Raw genomic sequence first — 20,191 nt, 5'->3', positions numbered from 1 at the left:
GAATTGTAATGCAAAAATACAAAATAAGTAAATACAGAAACACTCTCGTTGTTAAATAATTGGAGCTAGATTAAAACGTGATGGCTCGCGACTTATTGAATCATAATATATGTCATTGTGCGTTTCTTATCGTGAAGAAGATTGGCAATACGCAGCTTTATTAATAAGAGTTTTTTTTGTGTGTGTGTGTGTGTGTGTGTGTGTGTGAGTTAAAGATGGATTGAAGTGAACAGAAAGGTGAGAGAGGTAGTCTTCGCCCCATTATACACTCACAGAAGTATAACCATGTGAAAAAATACACTTACAGTTGAAGTCAGAAGTTTATATCCACCTTAGTCAAATACATTCTAAACTGACATTTAATCATAGAAAACATTACCTGTCTTATGTCAGTTAGGATCACTACTTTATTTTAAGAATGTGAAATGTCAGAAAAATAGTATAGAGAATGATTTATTTCAGCTTTTATTTCTTTCATCACATTCCCAGTGGGTCAGAAGTTTACATACACTTTGTTTGTATTTGGTAGCATTGCCTTTAAATTGTTTAACTTGGGTCAAATGTTTTAGGTAGCCTTTCACAAACTTCTCAAAATAAGTTGCTGGAATTTTGGCCCATTCCTCCAGACAGAACTGGTATAACTGAGTCAGGTTTGTAGGCCTCCTTGCTCGCACACGCTTTTTCAGTTCTGCCCACAAATTTTCTATTGGATTGAGGTCAGGGCATTGTGATGGCCACTCCAGTAACTTGACTTTGTTGTCCTTAAGCCATTTTGCCACAATTTTGGAGGTATGCTTGGTGTCATTGTCCATTTGGAAGACCCATTTGCGACCAAGCTTTAACTTCCTGGCTGATGTCTTGAGATGTTGCTTCAATATATCCACATAATTTTACTTCCTTCATGATGCCGTCTGTTTTGTGAACTGCACCATTCTCTCCTACAGCAAAGTGCCCCAACAACATGATGCTGCCAACCTCATGCTTCATGGTTGGGATGGTGTTCTTCGGCTTGCAAGCCTCACCCTTTTTCCTCCAAACATAACTTGTTCATTATGGCCAAACAGTTCAATATTTTTTTCATCAGACCAGAGGACATTTCTCCAAAAAGTAAGATCTTTGTCCCCATGTGCACATGCAGACTATAATCTGGCTTTTTATGGCAGTTTTGGAGCAGTGGCTTTTTTCTTGCTGAGCAGCCTTTCAGGTTATGTCGATATAGGTCTTGTTTTACTGTGGATATAGATACTTGTCTACCTGTTTCCTCCAGCATCTTCACAGGGTCCTTTGCTGTTGTTCTGGGATTGATTTTCACTTTTCACACCAAACTACGTTCATCTCTAGGAGACAGAATGCATCTCCTTCCTGAGCAGTATGATGGCTGCGTGGTCCCATGGTGTTTATACTTGCATACTATTGTTTGTATAGATAAACGTGGTACCTTTAGGCATTTGGAAATTGCTCTCAAGGATGAACCAGACTTGTGGAGGTCCACAATTTTTGGAGGTCTTGGCCGATTTCTTTTTATTTTCCCATGATGTCAACAAAGTGGCACAAGGTAGGTTCCAATTAGCCTATCAGAAGCTAATTGGCTAATTGCCTAAAGGTTTGACATAATTTTCTGGAATTTTCCAAGCTGCTTAAAGGCACAGTTAGCTTAGTGTTTGTAAACTTCTGACCCACTGGACTTGTGATATAGTCAATTAAAAGTGAAACAATCTGTCTGTAAACAATTGTTGGAAAAATTACTCATGTCATGCATAAAGTAGGTGTCCTAAACGACTTGCCAAAACTATAGTTTGCTAATATAAAATCTGTGGATTAGTTAAAAAAATAGTTTAATGACTTCAACCTAAATGTATGTAAACTTCTAACTTCAACTGTATATACAAAATACACTTATATTTAAAATACCTTCTCTTAAAGCAAGTCTAAATATCTTATATGTTGCTTCTCAAGTAAATGTATCTTGTTTTAAGGCTTTTTAGACAATTTTAAATGTAAAACAAGACAAAAACACTTGATAACAATACGATTTTTGCAGTGAATTTCTTTACTGAATTAAACATAATAAAAAGTATTTTTTTCCCTTTAATTCAGTGAATGTAATTTAGAATTATTTTTAAAAGATGATTTTGTCCTCTTTATTGTTAGTAAGCATGTTTAATACAATCTTTTAGGTCAGGGCACAAACTGAATAATCGGTTAAGAGCTAATGATTAATCATTGCAATAATTGCTGAATAGTTGAATAATCGCTCTAATAATCGTTAGATTAATCGATTATCAAAATAATCGTTAGTTGCAGACCTAATATCGGTGCTTTCAGTTTTGGTAATAACAAAATTTGTGACAGAGGGAAACATACTTACCTGACACACATTCTCCTTGAATAAGGTGCAGCCCCCTTTCTCCCCCGAGAACTTCTTATTAGCCAAATGTCCTTCATCAGACTGTGAATTGTCTTCTTTCACAGAACATAAGTCAGAACTAGGTACAAACATCTAAATGAAATGTCAGATATGACGGTTAGTTTTGAAATGACTATACTTTATTTTAATGCAACATTTAGGAAGGTTGATGTCTTAACTTTGAGACACCAAAGCTGCACATGTAACATGTGAACAGACTACGTGAGCAGCTACAGTAGTTATAGCACTGCAGAATTACCAGCCTGATCTCATAAAAATTTCGTGACCATGGCACCATTTTTGTAAAATAAAAGTGCATGCATGCTTTATTACATGTTTTGCAGCAGTTTCCCAGTGAAATGTCCAGCGGGGGGTGCCAAAAGCGAGTGAAATGGTTTTGTAATCACACAAGGTTTTTAAGCCAATGTTAAATTTTAATCAGTGAAACGTACCTCCCTAATTTAAAACTTTTACTTAAACCTAACCAATAGTGTCCTAAAACAAAATGAGAAATGAAAAGCACATTTTCTGAAGAAACCACATCATCTTGTTTCTCTTCTATGACACTTTCATCTCGCGTGTCAGCTTGCGTGTTTGACTGGTCTTGAACCATGGTCCAAGTCCAAAGTCCAACACTCTGTCAGGTGAGCTACCCCGGAAGCTAATTGCATTGGATTAAGTGTGTAAATGTAGGTCAGTCTGTAGTACAAGCGTTAAAATGTATAGTTTTTCTAAATAATACGTTAGAGTAGAAGTGTTTCGATGACATAATAAAGCAGTGTGTGAGTAATAGAGAAAAATATGTGTTTATAAATTCATAATCAGCCATTGTACACATAATTTGTGTGAAAGTCAATAAAACTCACAGTTGTTGTAGCGCCACTACTGTTAATTTTACCAGGAAACTGCGATGAAATGTGGCATGTGAACTCAGTTTGCAAAAATTCCGTTATATTAACATTTATTCTATGAGACTAGGTTGCGAATTACACTTAGTAGCCATGTTATAAGATACACTTTTCTAAGGCCACAGGGAAGGACAAGTAGAGTGTATGATGGAAGGGAAAGCTACTTACACTTGTAAGTTAAGTTAGGTACATTAAAAAGTTTGTCATTGGAAGAGGTTAGATTGACATTTAATGCACAATACTTGTAGCTACCTTAAGTTCACTGTTTGTTGTGGCATTTGTTAAGTGATCGAGGGCTTAGGCAGTTCCATGGAGAAGTTGGCGAGTAAAGTATGTTAAATTAATTAAGTGAATGCAGGGAAGGTTTTTATAACACTTTTGCTGCTACATGATCGGCTGAAAATACATTTGGATAAATGAGTAGTGTTACAGGTATTCCAAAAAAAGTCACCAATAAGTGTATAATATTTGTATAAGATTGAATTTATTTTGTTTTTTACAATTTTTGTTTCGATTGAACTCTATTTTGAAGAGTTCATTGTACTGACCTCTGAGTCCAGAGCATCTGAAACAATCTCAGGTTCTGGGTTAACTGGCTGAGGAACAGTAGGGGCCATTTCTGTCTCCTTCTCTGTGCTTTTTAAGATTGGGGCAGTTGCTGTGTTGATGGCATTAGAAGATATCTTAATCTTACATTTTGATGATTGTTGACCCATCCCTTCATTTACAAAACAATAAAAACATACTTATTATACATACAAAACTTTAACATAATAAAGAAAATTGCCCAGACATTTGGCAAACCACATGATACCTGAATATATTTTGACCACCAGTTTAACTTCCGCTACCAACCAGTTAATAAGATGATGGTTGTGGGACTCAATGATACAGGTTAAATGGCAAAAAAACGAGGACACCTAATTCATTCTTTTCCTTGTGTTTCTGTGATGTCATCATTGACTTAGTTCTGATGTAATCCATGTTTACTTTGTAAACACACCAATAACTGCTGGATGTTCTGCAGCAGTTCATAATTTGTAGAACCTGATTTCAAATTATGACAAGACAGCTCAACATGCTTATGTTATTCATCCAATATTAAACAAAATGGTCAGTTTTCAGACTAGATTAGTGCTGAACAAAAGGGATGGACATCTATTAGTCCATTGTGAAATGGCCTGGAATTCTCTCTGACTGCCGGCTATATTCCTAAAATAATAATGCCTTCCCATATATTAACTTTGTTTTGATTAATTAATAGTTTTGAAGGCTCTCAATAAACAAACCTGAACTAGCAGCATGTCCAGATGTCTTCTGTGACTTCACCTGTGAATGATAATAGCATTAGGCCAATCTTCTCATTTTAATTTCTTCCAACAATAATATTTGCAATATTTTATCTGCCAAAAAAGCTACAATGGTCTTTTAAGGCATTACCACAATACTATATGTCCATATATTCCTAATAAATTGTATTATTTGAGCAGGCTAGAGTTATGCTGTTAATTCTTTTTTGTCTTACAATTGTGTTAAAATTGTCTTCTATCAGTGCATTGTATTTTATGTGCTTAAATTTTTTCTACACTAAAATCTGAATAAGTATTAAATGTACTTGCTGTTCTTTATAACAAACATTCACTGGCTAACTTGAGTGAACTTTGCAAAACACTTCTAAGTAGTGGTCGTCCGATACTGGTTTTTCAATGGCCAATGCCAATACCGATATCTAGAGAGCAGGATGGCTAATAAAATTGGCGAAATACATAATACATTTTAACAACAGCCAATCAAATCTACACAACATTTCTAAAATGACACAATTATACAATATTTAATTAAATTTGCTTAAACTTGGGGTAAAAAATACTTTGTAAAAAATTGTTCTTTGTAGATTTTGGAACTGACATAAGGGAAAGTTAACAATTCTGTTAATCGGCCAAGTGAACACAGTTATCGGCCGATGTTGATAATCACAAAATGGCAAAATATCGGCCTGGCCGATATATCTGTCTATCACTTATTGTAAGTTTTAGAAGTACCTTCCTTTTAGGCATGAGAATTGGTTCAGCTTCAATGGAACTTTCAAGAATCTTTTTGGTGGGCTTCCTTTGTCTCTTTGTGCTTAGACACACACCATCACCTATTCATAAATTATGAAAAATATGATGCAATAAATTATTTTTGACTTGAGTAAATTCATTTTCTGCATGTACTTAAGACAATCAGTTTTCACAAAATACATATGTTTATATGAAGCAGTTCCAGTCCATGGCCTCTGCATCTACCATTTTAATATGAAAAAAAGAGTGTCATCTAAATTTTTAACAGCGATCAAAATTTTTGCTTGCATAGGCTACAGTATAAATCCCATCTTCAGAAAAAGGATGGATGGGTGCATTCATTTACAGTTTAATTATTATGTAAACTTAAGAATTACTTACCAGCTGCTATACCATTTTGGGTTTGAAACTGCTCTTTTTGAGAAATGTCCCTACACGGAGATGGGACAGTTTCAGGTGGCGGAGTTAGCGTGTCTACAGACAAAACTTGACTCTCTTGACATGGAGTGGTATTTATCGAAGAAGTACTCCTAGACATCTCTTCTGGAGGAGGAGTCTGTACTTCTGACAGTGATTTCGACACACCTTGTTCCATTACCTGAGGTTCCTGTATACTTTCACCAGATGTTTTCTCCAATGGGCCACTGCAGTTGTGTTTTTCAACCTATTCCCAAATGCATAATATTTATCAGAATATTATACTAAATAATAGAATATAAGAAAACTTTAAAGAGTTACTTCCCCCAAAAATAAAAATTCTGTAATTTACTCTTTCTCACGTTGTTCAAACCAATCTGTATTTCTTTAATGGAACAAAACGTTGGTGAAAGGTGACTGAGGCTTCATTCTGCCCATTATCTCCTTTTGTGTTTCATAAGAAAAGAAAGTCATTTTGGTTTTGAACAACATGAGGGAGAGTAGAAAGTGCTAGCAGAAACTATTATTCTATTAGCTGAAACTGAGCTACCTTCGAAAATGACTCAGGTTTCTTTTTTGCTCTCTTCTTAGTGGAAAACAATTGATCGTATTCCTCTGTCCATTCTATGAGTCTTTTGCTAGGTTTTCTTATACGTTTGCATTCTGTGAAAAACAAACATTTTTGAGCCCACTTAAAGCAAGTTAAAAATTCAAGACTACAAAGATAACATTATCCATTGATTACCTATACCAGTAGGGATGTAATTTAATGGACAGTTGCCTGGAACAATTTCTGGTGCGTTTGTATTCACTTCCTTCCCAGGCGCAAAAGAACTTGACTTGTTTGTGCCACCCACCAAGACGTGACAATTTTCAGAGGGTAACTCAGGTAGTCGTTCTGCTTCTTGTTCACCATTGCCTATGTCTATATGTAACACATTGTCAATGACTTGATCAAACTTCTGCCAACGCTTTTTGGGCACACTGACAGAAAACTTGGTCCCTGGTTCCTCTAAAGCCAGTTTGTGCTCTGGTATCAGTATGTCCAATGAATATTTGGAATGGACATGCTCTGAGATCTCACAGGGTGCCGTGCTGATACAAAGTTTCTTTCTATTTTCCAAAGGTTGAATATTTTTGCTAGACCTTGGAGCATACTTCGAAATGATAGAAGTTAGCTGTTTTTCAGGGATAACACTGCTGTTGTTTGTGTCACTCTGTGGGATTTCAATTGTCTTGTTTGGCCCAGACTTTAGCTTGATCTTCTTCTGTTTGTATTTGAAGCCAGACATTTTGCCAGGTTTACATTTTTGTGAAACTACCATGTTTGTTTGGGTCAACTCATCCTTTATGCCCTTTGCCAGAATCTGTAATGGCTCCTCTTTAATTAGTTCATCTACAGGCAAAGGTTCAATTACCAATGGTGCTCCATCTTTTTCACGGCTATCATGCATATCCTTGAGCAGCATTAAGAATGTGCTAAACTTATAGTTTGGGTCAGGCAGAAAAGACAGAGGCTTGCCACTATGTTTGTTTGATAAAGACTTGAAGGTTATTTCTTGCAAGTTCTCAACATCTTCTATGCTTAACTGCAAAGGAGATGGAGTAGAGCTATAAGACAAATCAGAAACATGGCTCTCTTGTTTGCACTTGGATGAATGAAAGACAACAGGTGCTGGAGATATCAAAGATGTTTCATCCTCAGATTTCACTACATCATCTTCAAAACATGGACAATCAGAGGACAGCTCTGAGTCCATTTTCCGATCATGGCTTGCTGTAGTTGCTTTCTTATGTGAAGAGAAGTGGTTATCAACACCTGTTTTATCAGGTAATGAAAAATGAGAGGAATTCTCTGCTTCAACATTTGAAGTCGACTCTTGAAACTGGTTTGAGAGTTGATTCTTCATGTGTTCTGCCTCCTCCATTGCCTTCAACGCTCTTGTCATCAGACGACTACTTGCAGGAAGGCACTTCACTCTCCTATCAAGAGCCTTTTTGGCTTCAACAGACAAATGTTTGAGTTCTGTGATGTGATTGTCTTTGGATTTCATGCATGCTGAATCTGGCATCTTAATTTTGCAAGATACCTTTCCAAAGGAACAATTAACCGATTTAATTCCTGCACGACTAAGTCCTCCATTTACTTGACCTTTCCCTGCTTTGCTGAACCAAAGGCCACCCTGATTCTCAATGTTCTTCTTTACTTCTGTATCATTTGTAACAGTAAGTTGGCTTGTGGTTGATTTTGACAGTTTATCAATAACACACTGCTTTGATATTCGCTCACTACTTTTGGGACATCTGCGAATCTGAGGTACTGAATCAATGTCAGAGTAGGGACTGTCCAAAGCTTCCACAAACTTATCCTTCTCACAACTGAAATCTTTAACTTTTCTGAATTGTGTGGATGATGACTTTCTTTGCCTTTTAGTGTTTTTAGACCTTTGGTTATGTGGGAAGTTGTGCAGGTGGTCTTTTTGTGCAACTCTTCCATTGGTCACAGGTATAATGTTGGGGAATTCCACTGAAGACTTCTTTGTCACAGAGACATTGTTTTCACTGTCTGCTGTGGTTCCATCAGAGATGTTTTGGATTAATTCTGAGCAGGGAGTGTTTACTCTCGGCTTCTCCAGGACATGTGCTTCTGCTTCAGCCACACTAGCTCTCCATGAGTTCAGAAAACGCTTGGGTACCTGCAAAGTAACCCAAGAGTAACAATTTCACAAGAGTTTTGAAAAGGTGTATGTAGCACAATTTCCATTTAACTGAAAGAATGTTTAAAAAATTACAGGGTATCTGCTGTTTTCATTTTGTTGCCGTCCACTTCCTCTGACAAAGGGGAGATTGTTAAACTGATATCCACCAACGAAAATATGAGTAGATCGCTCAGGAACCCATGCATGCTCTTTAGGTTCTCCAAATGTCTTGAGGAAATACTGATGGTTGATCCTGTCTGTTGGCTCTGAAACACAATTGCACAAAGCAAGCAGATGAAGGACAATGTTTTTTTTTTATTGGAATATAAATCATAGTCTACTCACCATCACCACTAGCTAGAAGTTATGACACTAAATGAGTGTCCACATTGATTAAACACCATTGAAAAAGTCACAGCAAGTTAATAAAGAAGAGGGTATCAGTTTCTTCTGTGGTTATGTACTTACCTTTAATTCTGTGGTAAACTCCCTCAAGTGGGTCAACAGTCACCTGGCATGGCCACCATGGTCTGTGGTTGAATTTGGCCCATATAACTTCACCTTCCAAATATTTCACAGGTGGTACAGCCTTTGTTTTTTGCTTTTTTGTCTGCTATTAGACATCATATAAGAAAATAAGATCAATTCAAAGTACAAAAAAAGGGTTCAGCATCAGCTACAAAAGCATTTTTCAGAAAATATTTAATATAATTCAGATACCATTTATCAGCAGCATAAATAAAAATGTCACTCACATTATATGTTAATATATTTAACTGTATATCCATTTGTGTTTTATATTTTAAATGCATCTCCAGAATATAATATCATAATATTGAATCACTGGTTCACATAGTCCTGGAGCGCATTAAGGTAAACAGATTTGGCATGCCGTCCATAATGGAGGGGCTCAAGCACAGGACTGGGAAAAGACGGCGTCTGGGTTGCAGCACATGTTGCTCCAACATTTGTATAAATCTTTCTGCATGAATGGTGCCTTCACAGATGTGCAAGTTACCCATCCCATGGGCACTGACACACCCACAAACCATGACAGGCACTGGCTTTTGGACCTAATTCTAATAACATCCTTTTCCTCCTTGGCCCGTAGAATGCAACGGCTTTTTTTTTTGTTTCTTTCAAAAACTATTTGATACTTGGAATCGTCAGACGACAAAAGACGATTCCTCTGTTCTACTTTCCATCTCAGATGAGACCGAGCCCAGAGAAGCCGGCAGCGCTTCTGGACAGTGTTGATGTACAGCTTCTGCTTGCATCTGTGTATGCAGCAGCAAATAGTGTTGACTCAAAGGTTTACAGAAGTATTCCAGAGCCCATGCCATTAAATCCATTACAAACTAATTATAGTTTTAAATACAGTGATGTCTAAAGTTCAGAAGTGGTTTACGGCCTTGCTCTTCAAGCACTAAGATTGGACCGGATTCCAAGAACCTTTCAACAATTTAGTGCATTGTAGAGGGTGAAATGCCCCAAATCCTTCCAATTTGTCTTTGGGGAACATTGCTCTCAAAGCACTGGATTACTTGCTGATGCATCTGTTGGCAAATTGGCGAGCCCCGACCAATATTTGCTCTTGAAGGACTAGGCTTTTTTTGGAGGATCCTTATATACAGTAACATAATTGCCTCACCTGTTTCACATCACCTTGTTATTTCAACTCTTCAAATTGTTATTAGTCGTAAATTGCCCCTATCTCAACTTTTTTGGAGTGTGTTGGAATCATCTGATTGGAAATTAGTGTATATTTTAAAAAAAATCAATTCACAAGGTAAAACATCAAATAATGTGTTGTTGTAGTGCTTTCAATGTAGCAAAGGGGGAATCTAATTTACAAACCACTTCTTTTTGTTTTTATTAGCATTTTCCATACTGTCCCAACTTTTTCGGAATTGGGTTCTGGGATTGTAAATATAAATATGGTAAATTAGGTATGAAATTATAAACTAATTATTTTAGTTAACAACTACAGTACTAAATAACAAATAATTATATTCACTTATGAATCTTGTTTTAAATCTATGATAAACTGTGTAAGGAAGTTAACTTTTTCATATTATGTTCTGTGGATATCTTTAGAAAAGTTTTAATCCTTTACTTAGAAACTAACTACCTATCCAGTAACCCCCACCATTACTCAGTAGTATCACAAAACATTTGGTAATAAAAAACAAAAGGTAACTCTGATTTGCCCAGTCAAAATATATTTATAATTTTGTAAACCAGGGATCTTCAACTGCCAGCCTGCGGATCAAATCCAGCCCGTCAATTATTTTATCCAGCACTCAGATTGATTTTGATAATTGATTTCACTCTTTGTGCTACACTAATTGGTGAACTTAGCAATGCTGAACAGTAAGCTTAACAGTACACATCAGTGATTTTTCCTTACTGAATGGGAGGATTATAGAGAATGAGGAAGAATAGAACAACAACCCCGCAATACTTGTGAAAGTGAATCAATACTTATTTGTTAGTTGAGGATGTCAAGTCACGATTAATCTCCAGTCATTCTCCAGTCATATTTTAAGACATTTGGCCAGACCTTAAAAACATCCCAGACTATTTTATTATAAATAAACGCAGGGACTCCTGGTAGCAAAAACGTCAACAATTGTTTAAAGAAATATACCTTTTTTATAAATATGGGCAAAAACTGCACATCCTAGCAGCTGAAATTCTGAACTGTATCATAGCAAAAATGTTGGTGTCGAAAAGATTTCATGTTGAGTCTCAGCTTGCATGTCACAAAATGGTCAATAAAACCATTTCTTTTGGAACAAATGTAGCAATCTTTAAAGTAAGTATGCAAACTGCAACAGTGGGCCTCAGTAGTAAACATTTTTCAGTGTGACAACAGCATTCTGTCACTAGATGTTTCCATCCAAGTTGCAAATTAAATTAATGCAAAAAACAATAATATTGCAAAAACAGTGTGCAAATAACGTCTTGGTTACTCTTGTAACCTCCGTTCCCTGATGGAGGGAACGAGACATTGTGTCGATGTAGTGACACTAGGGGTCGTACTTGGGAGCCCCTAACACCTCTGATATTTGAGAAAGGCCAATGAGAATTGGCGAGTGGAATTTGCATGCCACTCCCCCGGACATACGGGTATAAAAGGAGCTGGCTTGCAACCACTCATTCAGGTTTGTGCTGAGGAGCCGAGACAGAGTCCCGGCCATTTCAGCGGGTAGCTCAGTGTTGTGGCAGGAGGGACACAATGTCTCATTCGCTCCATCAGGGAACGGAGGTCACAACAGTAACCAAGACGTTCCCTATCTGTCACTCACTCGACATGGATGTCGATGTAGTGACACTAGGGGTCCCTATTCAAAACGCCACAACCAGCTGAACTGTGTTACATGGATCGGCGGTGCAGGCAGGCCATGCCTAGTAACAAGTGCACCGGCCCCATCGTAACCTTCCCAACACTCCACATAAGTCGCATAGTCCCTCGTACCTTAAGGGGGGGACAAGACGTACTTACAATGGGAACAGGCCACACCAGCTGCTTCGACCTTTGCTTTTCTTTTTCTCCCAAAAAAAAAATTAACTTAGCTGGGGCCAGATGTATTCGCGTCGGGGAAGGTGTTTTTTTCCCTGGGGAAAAGACACAGTGGAGACCACATCCTGCCCGAAGGGGAGGTTAACATGTGGTGAATACGTCACATGGACTTACCAACCGGGAAGTACCACACATGGAAAGAAGCCCCCCCCCCTGTAGGTCCTACCTGGAAGGGAGGAGCTCTACAAGCGCAGTGACTGGTGGCAGAGCAGGGCTCTGCCCAAGGGAAGACACGGATTTACCATCAGGAAAACTGTACCATGGAAAAATACGTCATATGGGGTTACCGACAGGGACCTACCTATCCCAGTACAGGGGCTTACCTGACAGGGCATACTTACACGAGTACTGGGCCTGGCACTGAATTCCTCTGCCAAATTCGCCTGCCGCAGGATGCTGGGGGAGGAAAGACATCCAGGGTTCACCGATCCCAGGAACTCATGTGGATGAAAAAAGCGCACGTTTCCCCTCAGGGAGGGGAAAGGTGCTGTGTGCAAGCGGTACACCCAGCCAGCTGCCCGCATACTTACCTGTTTGTACCTTCTAACACACAGGACGAAACTGCCTCAACCCGGAGATTGTAAAATCTCGCAAAGGTATTGGGTGTCACCCAGCCCGCTGCTCTACATATGTCTGTTAGAGAGGCGCCGTTCACCAGGGCCCAGGAGGATGCCACACTCCTAGTGGACTGTGCTCGTACTCCCAGGGGGGACGGCACGCCCTGGTATGAAAAAGCGATGGCATCCACAATCCAGTGGGAAATCCTCTGTTTGGAGACAGCCTTCCCCTTCTGCTGTCCCCCAAAACAGACAAAGAGCTGCTCAGAGCTTCAGTCGCTGCTGACTCCAAAGGAGGAGATGGCAGGAGAGTTGCGATATGCAACGTGAATGTAAACCGCCTTGGCGATTTATATACGCTACCATCGCCGTGTTGTCCGTCCAGATTAACACATACTTGCCCTGGATTAACGGCCGAAACCTCCGCAGAGCCAGCAATACCGCCAGCAACTCGAGGCAGTTGATATGCCAACGCAGTCGAGGTCCTGTCCAGGAGCCCGAGGCTGCATGCCCGTTGCAAACGGTGCCCCAGCCTGACTTGGACGCGTCTGTCGTGACAACGACACACCTGGACACTTGTTCTAAGGGAACCTCTGCCCGTAGAAATGCAAGGTCCGTCCAAGGGCTGAATGTGCAGCGACAGATCGGCATGATAGCCACGTGATGCGTATCACGGTGCCATGCCCATCTCGGGACTCGAGCCTGAAGCCAGTGCTGAAGCGGTCTCATATGCATCAACCCAAGCGGCGTAACTGCCGCCGAGGACGCTATATGCCCCAGGAGCCTCTGAAATTTTTTCAGTGGGACCACTGTTCTTCCCCTGAATGACTTCAGGCAATTCAGCACCAACTGAGCATGCTCGCTCATGTCATAGTGACCGAGTCCAACTCCATCCCGAGAAACGAGATACTCTGCACTGGAGAGAACTTGCTCTTTTCCCAGTTGACCTGATGCCCCAATCGGCTGAGGTATCCGAGCATCAGGTCCCTGTGCGCACACAATAGATCTCGAGAGTGAGCTAGAATCAGCCAGTCGTCAAGATAATTGAGGATTTGGATGCCCACTTCCCTTACTTACGTAAATACGTGAGGCGACAGGGACAGACCGAAGCGGAGGACCTTGTACTGATACACCTGGCCCTCGAAGGCAAACCGAAGGAACAGTTTGTGTCGAGGCAAAATCGAGTCATGAAAGTACACGTCCTTCAGGTCTACAGCTGCGAACCAATCTTAATGACAGACGTATGACAGAATGCATTTCTGCATCAGCATTTTGAACGGGAGCCTGTGCAGGGCCCGATTCAAAGGTCGCAGCTCCAAGATTGGCCACAACCCACCGCCTTTCTTCGGTACAATGAAGTAGGGGCTGTAGAACCCCTTCTTCATCTCAGCTGGAGGAACAGGCTCTATCGCATCCTTCTGTAGAAGCTGCCACTTCTGCTGCCACGTCGAGAGGCCTCTCGTCCTGAACTCGTGGCTGTGCTGAGAGAAATGTTAGAGCACTTACCTTGCTCCGCATACCCACCATAGGACCGGTCAGCGACAGGAGAGGAGGCTGAGCGTCCTCGTGGCGCGTCACAACCGCCTGATGTGTGTGCCGCAACTGGGTGCGCGAAGGCAGAGAACCCGTGCCCGCAGCACCCATGCTGCGAATGTTCAATGTGCGGCTGTCGTGACAACGGGAAAAAAAGATTTTCCTCCCGGCCCTCCACCAGGGGATGGAGTGGTCTGTGTACCACCTCCTGACTTACAGCGGGTCTCCTCACCCCTGGGTCGCCTGTCTCAGAGATGCTTTGAAGCCTTCTTGGGGTTCTTGGTGCCAGACCGTGGGACGGGGGGTGTCAGCTTCCCGTGGGGGGCTCTATGCCAGGGCCAAACGGTTGGCTCGGGCTGAGGCGAAGCCGGTGTTGCTGCCACAGGAGCAGGCCCTCGGCGACGAGCAGACGGGGTGCGGGATCTAGCTGGCCCATAGGATGAATCAGGCGGGGGTAAGATGTGCTGGATTGCCTCCGTCTGCTTCTTGACCGCGAGAACTGCTTGGCAAAGACATCAACAGTGTCGCCGAACAGGCTACCTTGGGAGATGGGGGCGTCAAGAAAGCGAACCTTGACAGTGTCCCTCATCTCCGCAAGATTAAGCCACAGGTGGCGCTCCTGGACCACCATGGTGGACATCACCTGCCCGAGAGCCCACGCCGTGACCTTTGTCGCCCGTAGGGCAAGGTCGGTTGCCGAGCACAGCTCCTGCATCACTCCCGGGTCAGGACTACCCTCGTGCAGCTCTTTCAGTGCCTTGGCCTGGTGGACTTGCAGGAGGGCCATGGCATGCAGGGTGGAGGCAGCCTGTCCAGTGGAACTGTAAGCCTTGGCCGTCAGGGACGACATGAACTTACAGGCCTTGGATGGGAGTCTAGGACAGTTCCGCCAGGTGGCAGCATTTTGCGGGCACAGGTGCACCGCAATCGCCTGCTCCACCTGAGGAACCTCCGTGTACCCCCTGGCCGCCCCACCATTGAGGGTAGTGAGAGTGGAGGAACTCGGAAGCCAGGTCCGGGCAGTAAAAGGTGCCCGCCACGACTTTGTGAGTTCTTCATGCACCTCCGGGAAGAACGGAACTGGGGCAGAGCGCAGGGTGGAGGGTTTCACTCCACGTCCGACTGTAACAGTCTGCTCTCCAATGCTGCGATCGAGACCTCAGCCTCCTCCCGAGCCCCGAATGAGACATTAAACTCGCCCTGGGGTGAGCCGCCTGACTCATCCATGAACTTGACTGGGGCAAACGAGCGTACTGGGGAATGGGAGGTCTGTGGGGATTCACCTGGCGGAACCACTCCCATTGAGGTACCCAAATCGCCCCCAGCACTAACCGTCGCGGCCTTGTGCCCATAGGCAGAAGGACCGGGGCAGGGAACGGCTGGAGTGGCTTTCCCTATGAAGAAAGAAAGCCGCGACCGCAACGTTACCATGGTCGTGCTCTCGCAATGAGAACTCGAACCATCCACGAATGCTGCCTCAGTGTGCCTACGGCCCATACACGTGAGACAGCGATCGTGGCCGTCAGAGGTGGAGAGATAACGACCGCATCCAGAAACTGCACATAAGTGGAAAGGCATCTTTAAAAAGACGCTCTCCATCGGTGCTACTCTTTTAGAGAAAATTTACTCTTTTAATATGTTCAAGTGTGGCTGCTGAAGCGCCCAGGGGCGTTCTCTGCACTTATCTGTGCAAGAGGGGGAGAACCTGCTGTAATGCGCTATATATCCAACAGCCTTCTTAACACTCTCGCTTTTGCTCTCGTAGTCAGAGGTGAATGGAACGGCAGTGGATTCCTCAACACCGCTCGGCTCCGAAGAAAAAATCTGAATGAGTGGTTGCAAGCCGGCTCCTTTTATATCCGGGGGAGTGGCATGCAAATTCCACTCGCCAATTCTCATTGGCCTTTTCTCAAATATCAAAAGTGTTTGGGGCTCCCAAGTAAGACCCCTAGAGTCACTACATCGACACAACGTCGAGTGAGTGACAGATAGGGAAAGCCGCGTTTCCATCCCATGTGTTCAAAAGAACAAAATCATCACTTCCGGATAATTTGTAGCCACTGTGACTCTTTTTTTAATAAAATATTTGCAGTTTAGAGCTCAACTGGGCCTTTCTGTGTGGAGTTTGCATGTTCTCCCTATGTTCGCATGGGTTTCCTCCGGGTGCTCCGGTTTCCCCCACAAGTCCAAAAACATGCAGGTTAAGTGAATTGGAGACTCTACATTGCCCCATAGGTATGAGTGTCCCCCCAGCCACTGGGGGCTGCATCAGGAGGGGCATCCGGCGTAAAGCTTGTGCCAAGTCAAATATGCAGATCATGGATGGTCCACTGTGGTGAACCCCTAACGGGAGCAGCTGAAAGAAGATTTGCGGTTTAGAGCATGCAGACAAAACACTGTAAAGAACGTTGTCTCATGTCTGGGAGTGACAGAGCGTCACACAGTTCTGGCAGCACTATGTGTGTGCGTTCCTCCATTCTTATGACTTTACCGTCCAGATCTATAAGATATTTTTCAAAAGTGTCAATAAACCTGCTATTCAGCACAGTTAAAGTTTTTATTTGACTTATTTGCTCTGCAAACTCTTTGCTGGTTTTGGATTTTCTGGACACTGTTATTACAGGATGACCAGAGCAACATTTCAGATGTGATGATTGGCCAGCTGGTTAGTCCAGTTATAAACGAGTTATTCACTCACATGACTTTTTTTGTATTCCTAATCAATTCAATAGGAGTTTATACAGTAAATGTGTTTTTATCATAGTTTATGCACATTTCTTCTTATCAAATAAAAAATTATCTACCTCAAGTAGTATACATTTTTTAAGGCACATTTTGAAGATTTTTTTTTAAAACTTGGTGTTTCCATCAAGCAGTTTTTAAGCAATATCCCAAAATGTGCATAAATATATGTGTATGGACACCCAGCTACTGAAGTGTCTACCTTACATTAACAGGAGTCACAAACAAAATTTGAGAGTGCATGCTTCACAGTTTATTTTCTTGCTCTCCATCACTAATGTTAGGACTGTTAACCTCTCTCAGGTTTATGACTCCTGTGGAGTGTTTGGCAGAGGAGGGAATACATGAAAAAAACTGAACTGGAGTTGTTGACCACAAACTATATCTTGAAATGATGAAAGCACTGTTAATGTCCTGAAATGCAGGTGAATGTACAGTACAGGACAATTTAATAAACACAGTTGTCAATTCCAAATGTTGATTGTGTGAACGTAGTCAACTTTACATGAAATTGTACTGCCTGAAATCAGTGCCCAAACTCTCATAATGATGATCAGCTCCATAACTGATAAATCAGCAGATTAAAAAAAATAATAATAATTTATAGTTTGATGGCACTTATATTATATTGTGAGAAATTTAATAATAGTGGTGTATTTTTAAGAGTTGGGGTAGGAGGGACAGATTCAGAACTTGCCATAACAATCCCAGCAGGACTGCTCACAAGAGAAGAAAGGCCACAATCACTTTTTGACTTGTCTTCAAAGACGACTTCTTGGCCCAGGGATGCGCAAGCCTTTGAGAATTTGCCTCTAGTCGGACAAGGTTTGATATCTAATTTTGTCTTTAAATTTGTATTTGTTGTATCTTCTCCTCTTGAACTGCACAAGGTGCTTTCCAACAGAGACACTGTCTCTGTGTCCACAACTTCATCCTCGTCCTCATCTTCGAACAAAATTGACTCAAAGTGCAGTCCATTTGCAAAGGGACTGGATGAGTCCAGACTAAAATCAGGACTGGGTGGAGAAGTGCAGCTGTCATTGTCAGCTCTACCATCAGTCAGAGCTGTGTCCATTTTGGTATGGCACCACCGTGAGACAGTTATCTCAGCTAACGCAATCTGGCTACCATGCACAGAATACCCTTTGTGCACATTGTTTTGTAAGCATTGTGGGTCCCTGTCAGGCAAAGGCAGGTTCAGGTTCCAAAGGGTCAGATCCCCAAGGCTTAACAAGGGACTACAAGTGGGATTTGAGCCCTATAGACTAATGAAACAGGTAAGGCAACGTCAAAATCAGGCATCTTTTTTCTGATGGGTAATGTTTTCCATATGTTTGATGTGTTGATACAGTATTTTCGAGTGTATCAGGCACCTGTGGACAGGTAAAGCAACCTCCAGAGAGTCAGCTCATGGGGATAAATGATACGATCATTGCTCCGTTATCTGAAAAAAAAAAAAAAAACATAGAAACTTTTTAAACTCATCTTATACATCACACTTAAGTACTTTCATATAACAATGTCAGTGTTAGATCACTTTAAGGGTCCTCTATTTGTGTGTAAAACATCAAATTATGAATAACAATTCTATAACCAACTGGTGTGCTGCCTTGTCCTTGGTTATGTTTGTAACAGAATAATAGAGTACAACAGTCTGGTTCCGGAAGTAAAAAAATCCCTTTCATTTTTTCCATAGACTAATTGATTTTCTATGATAAATTATAAACATTTAAAGACAGACCTACCATGAGCTCAGAGGTTGTTCATCAATGGTATATGCTTCCACTGAAGCCACCAGTCTGTGTTATTTCAACTTCATTGTTTAAAAATCATGTTTGATAGCTGAGTTTCTGGTGAACAACTATATCACCCATGATCCTGCAGAGAAAGATCCACCAATCAGAGAACCGTGGCCAACCAAGCCCACGAAACAAGCCCAGGAGCATGACACACTGTGACTGGTGCAATCGAGTTGGTCTCCCTTCACCCTCAAACTACTTATATGTTTGTAAATATCTGGATATTTTGAATAAATGAAAACTATATAGTTTCTATTATTATAATCGACAACCTAACATCAATAGTTGTATGTATTTCTATTGCTTCATATTCTATTACATCATTCGCAATGCTCAATGGAATTTTAGCTTGTGCCCTCGTGAAAGATGGTAAGTACACAGTCTTGTACCTTTGTCTTATTGTCGAATTTCCAAATACCTTTTTTGGCTTTAAAATAAAGTTTGTAATGTTGTGATTCACCTCAGAGCTTGTTGGTTTTGTTCGTGGCTTAAAACTCTGTCATGAAGGATTTTGTGAAAAGCCTATGGAAAAAATTATGAATGGGTTAAATACTTCCAGAACCCAGATGGCTGAAAAAGTGGGCGGGCACTGTTGCGCTCTATAACGTACTGCATTCTACATTCCTAGTAGGTGTAGTAAGGTAGTATGCAATTTCGTGCATACCCCACAACAGGCGCAGGGATATGACATAGACCTTACTCCAGAGACTGGCACATTTCACATGAAGTACAACATGATGTGATATAGTTGTGATGCATGCTGCAAAACTGGCACCGCTGTGCTCACTCAAATAAGAAAAACACCCGCGTGCTTGTGATGGTCATTAAAATTTATGATCATAATGATGTCTCTCGCGTGAACACACATCAGTACAGAGTTCACAGAGTTAAACCAGACCCCTGCTTTAAATTTCGTTCATTTTAAACCAATAAAATTGAAAAAAAAAAAAAAAAAATTGGGAAACACCGATGGGATCTTACCATTTGCATGCTGGCCAGTGTCATTCATATGGAAAACTCGTCGTTTGTGCGCGCGAAATGACCTTTTCCCCCAAATTGTGAAAGTGGATCAAGAAAATCCCAGCCGCGGCTGCAGCAGTAGGCCAGAGAACCTGAGAAGATATTCATGCCATCATCACTCTACCCCTTCCACAAAAAACAAAACAAAACAAAACAAAAAATAGATCAAATGCACATGCATTATAACACTCACACAGAGAGAGAGACCCATCCGGCGCGCGATGTCTGCGTGACAACGAACCTCTGGGTTACGATACAGACCATGTACTTTTCATTCTCAATGATTATGGTTTCCTTGCTGTCGACCTGCCCCTGGTTCTGTTTCAAGCCCGTGACTGTATGAACAGTGTCTATGAACAGCAGCCAATCGGCAAGGCAACCCAACCCCCTGTGAGAGGAGCTCTCCTCAACTCATGTGCCTCACTTTATCCCAAAATACAATTATGCATGACAATTAAAC

The 20,191-nt window shown here is 41.4% G+C and overlaps 1 protein-coding gene across 1 annotated transcript in view; it reads right to left on the bottom strand.

The window, feature by feature from the left end:
• LOC127431017 (histone-lysine N-methyltransferase NSD2-like) overlaps positions 1-18,356 on the bottom strand; it is a 37,482-nt gene extending 19,126 nt beyond the window's left edge. Inside the window, exons 1-10 of the mRNA XM_051681196.1 lie at positions 17,610-18,356; positions 8,963-9,107; positions 8,588-8,760; positions 6,541-8,491; positions 6,346-6,458; positions 5,760-6,042; positions 5,358-5,458; positions 4,605-4,644; positions 3,864-4,033; positions 2,369-2,500 (exon numbers count right to left, since the gene is read on the bottom strand). Of these exons, the coding sequence (XP_051537156.1) occupies positions 2,369-2,500; positions 3,864-4,033; positions 4,605-4,644; positions 5,358-5,458; positions 5,760-6,042; positions 6,346-6,458; positions 6,541-8,491; positions 8,588-8,760; positions 8,963-9,107; positions 17,610-17,987 (3,486 nt within the window). The 5' untranslated portion in view covers positions 17,988-18,356. The remainder of the gene's footprint in view (positions 1-2,368; positions 2,501-3,863; positions 4,034-4,604; positions 4,645-5,357; positions 5,459-5,759; positions 6,043-6,345; positions 6,459-6,540; positions 8,492-8,587; positions 8,761-8,962; positions 9,108-17,609) is intronic.
• Positions 18,357-20,191: the final 1,835 nt, after the last annotated feature.

The sequence above is a fragment of the Myxocyprinus asiaticus genome, chromosome 40 (genome assembly GCF_019703515.2).
Source record: "Myxocyprinus asiaticus isolate MX2 ecotype Aquarium Trade chromosome 40, UBuf_Myxa_2, whole genome shotgun sequence".
Classification (NCBI taxonomy): domain Eukaryota; kingdom Metazoa; phylum Chordata; class Actinopteri; order Cypriniformes; family Catostomidae; genus Myxocyprinus; species Myxocyprinus asiaticus.
Note: the sequence above shows the minus strand (reverse complement) of the source record. Positions and strands in the feature narration are given on the sequence as shown.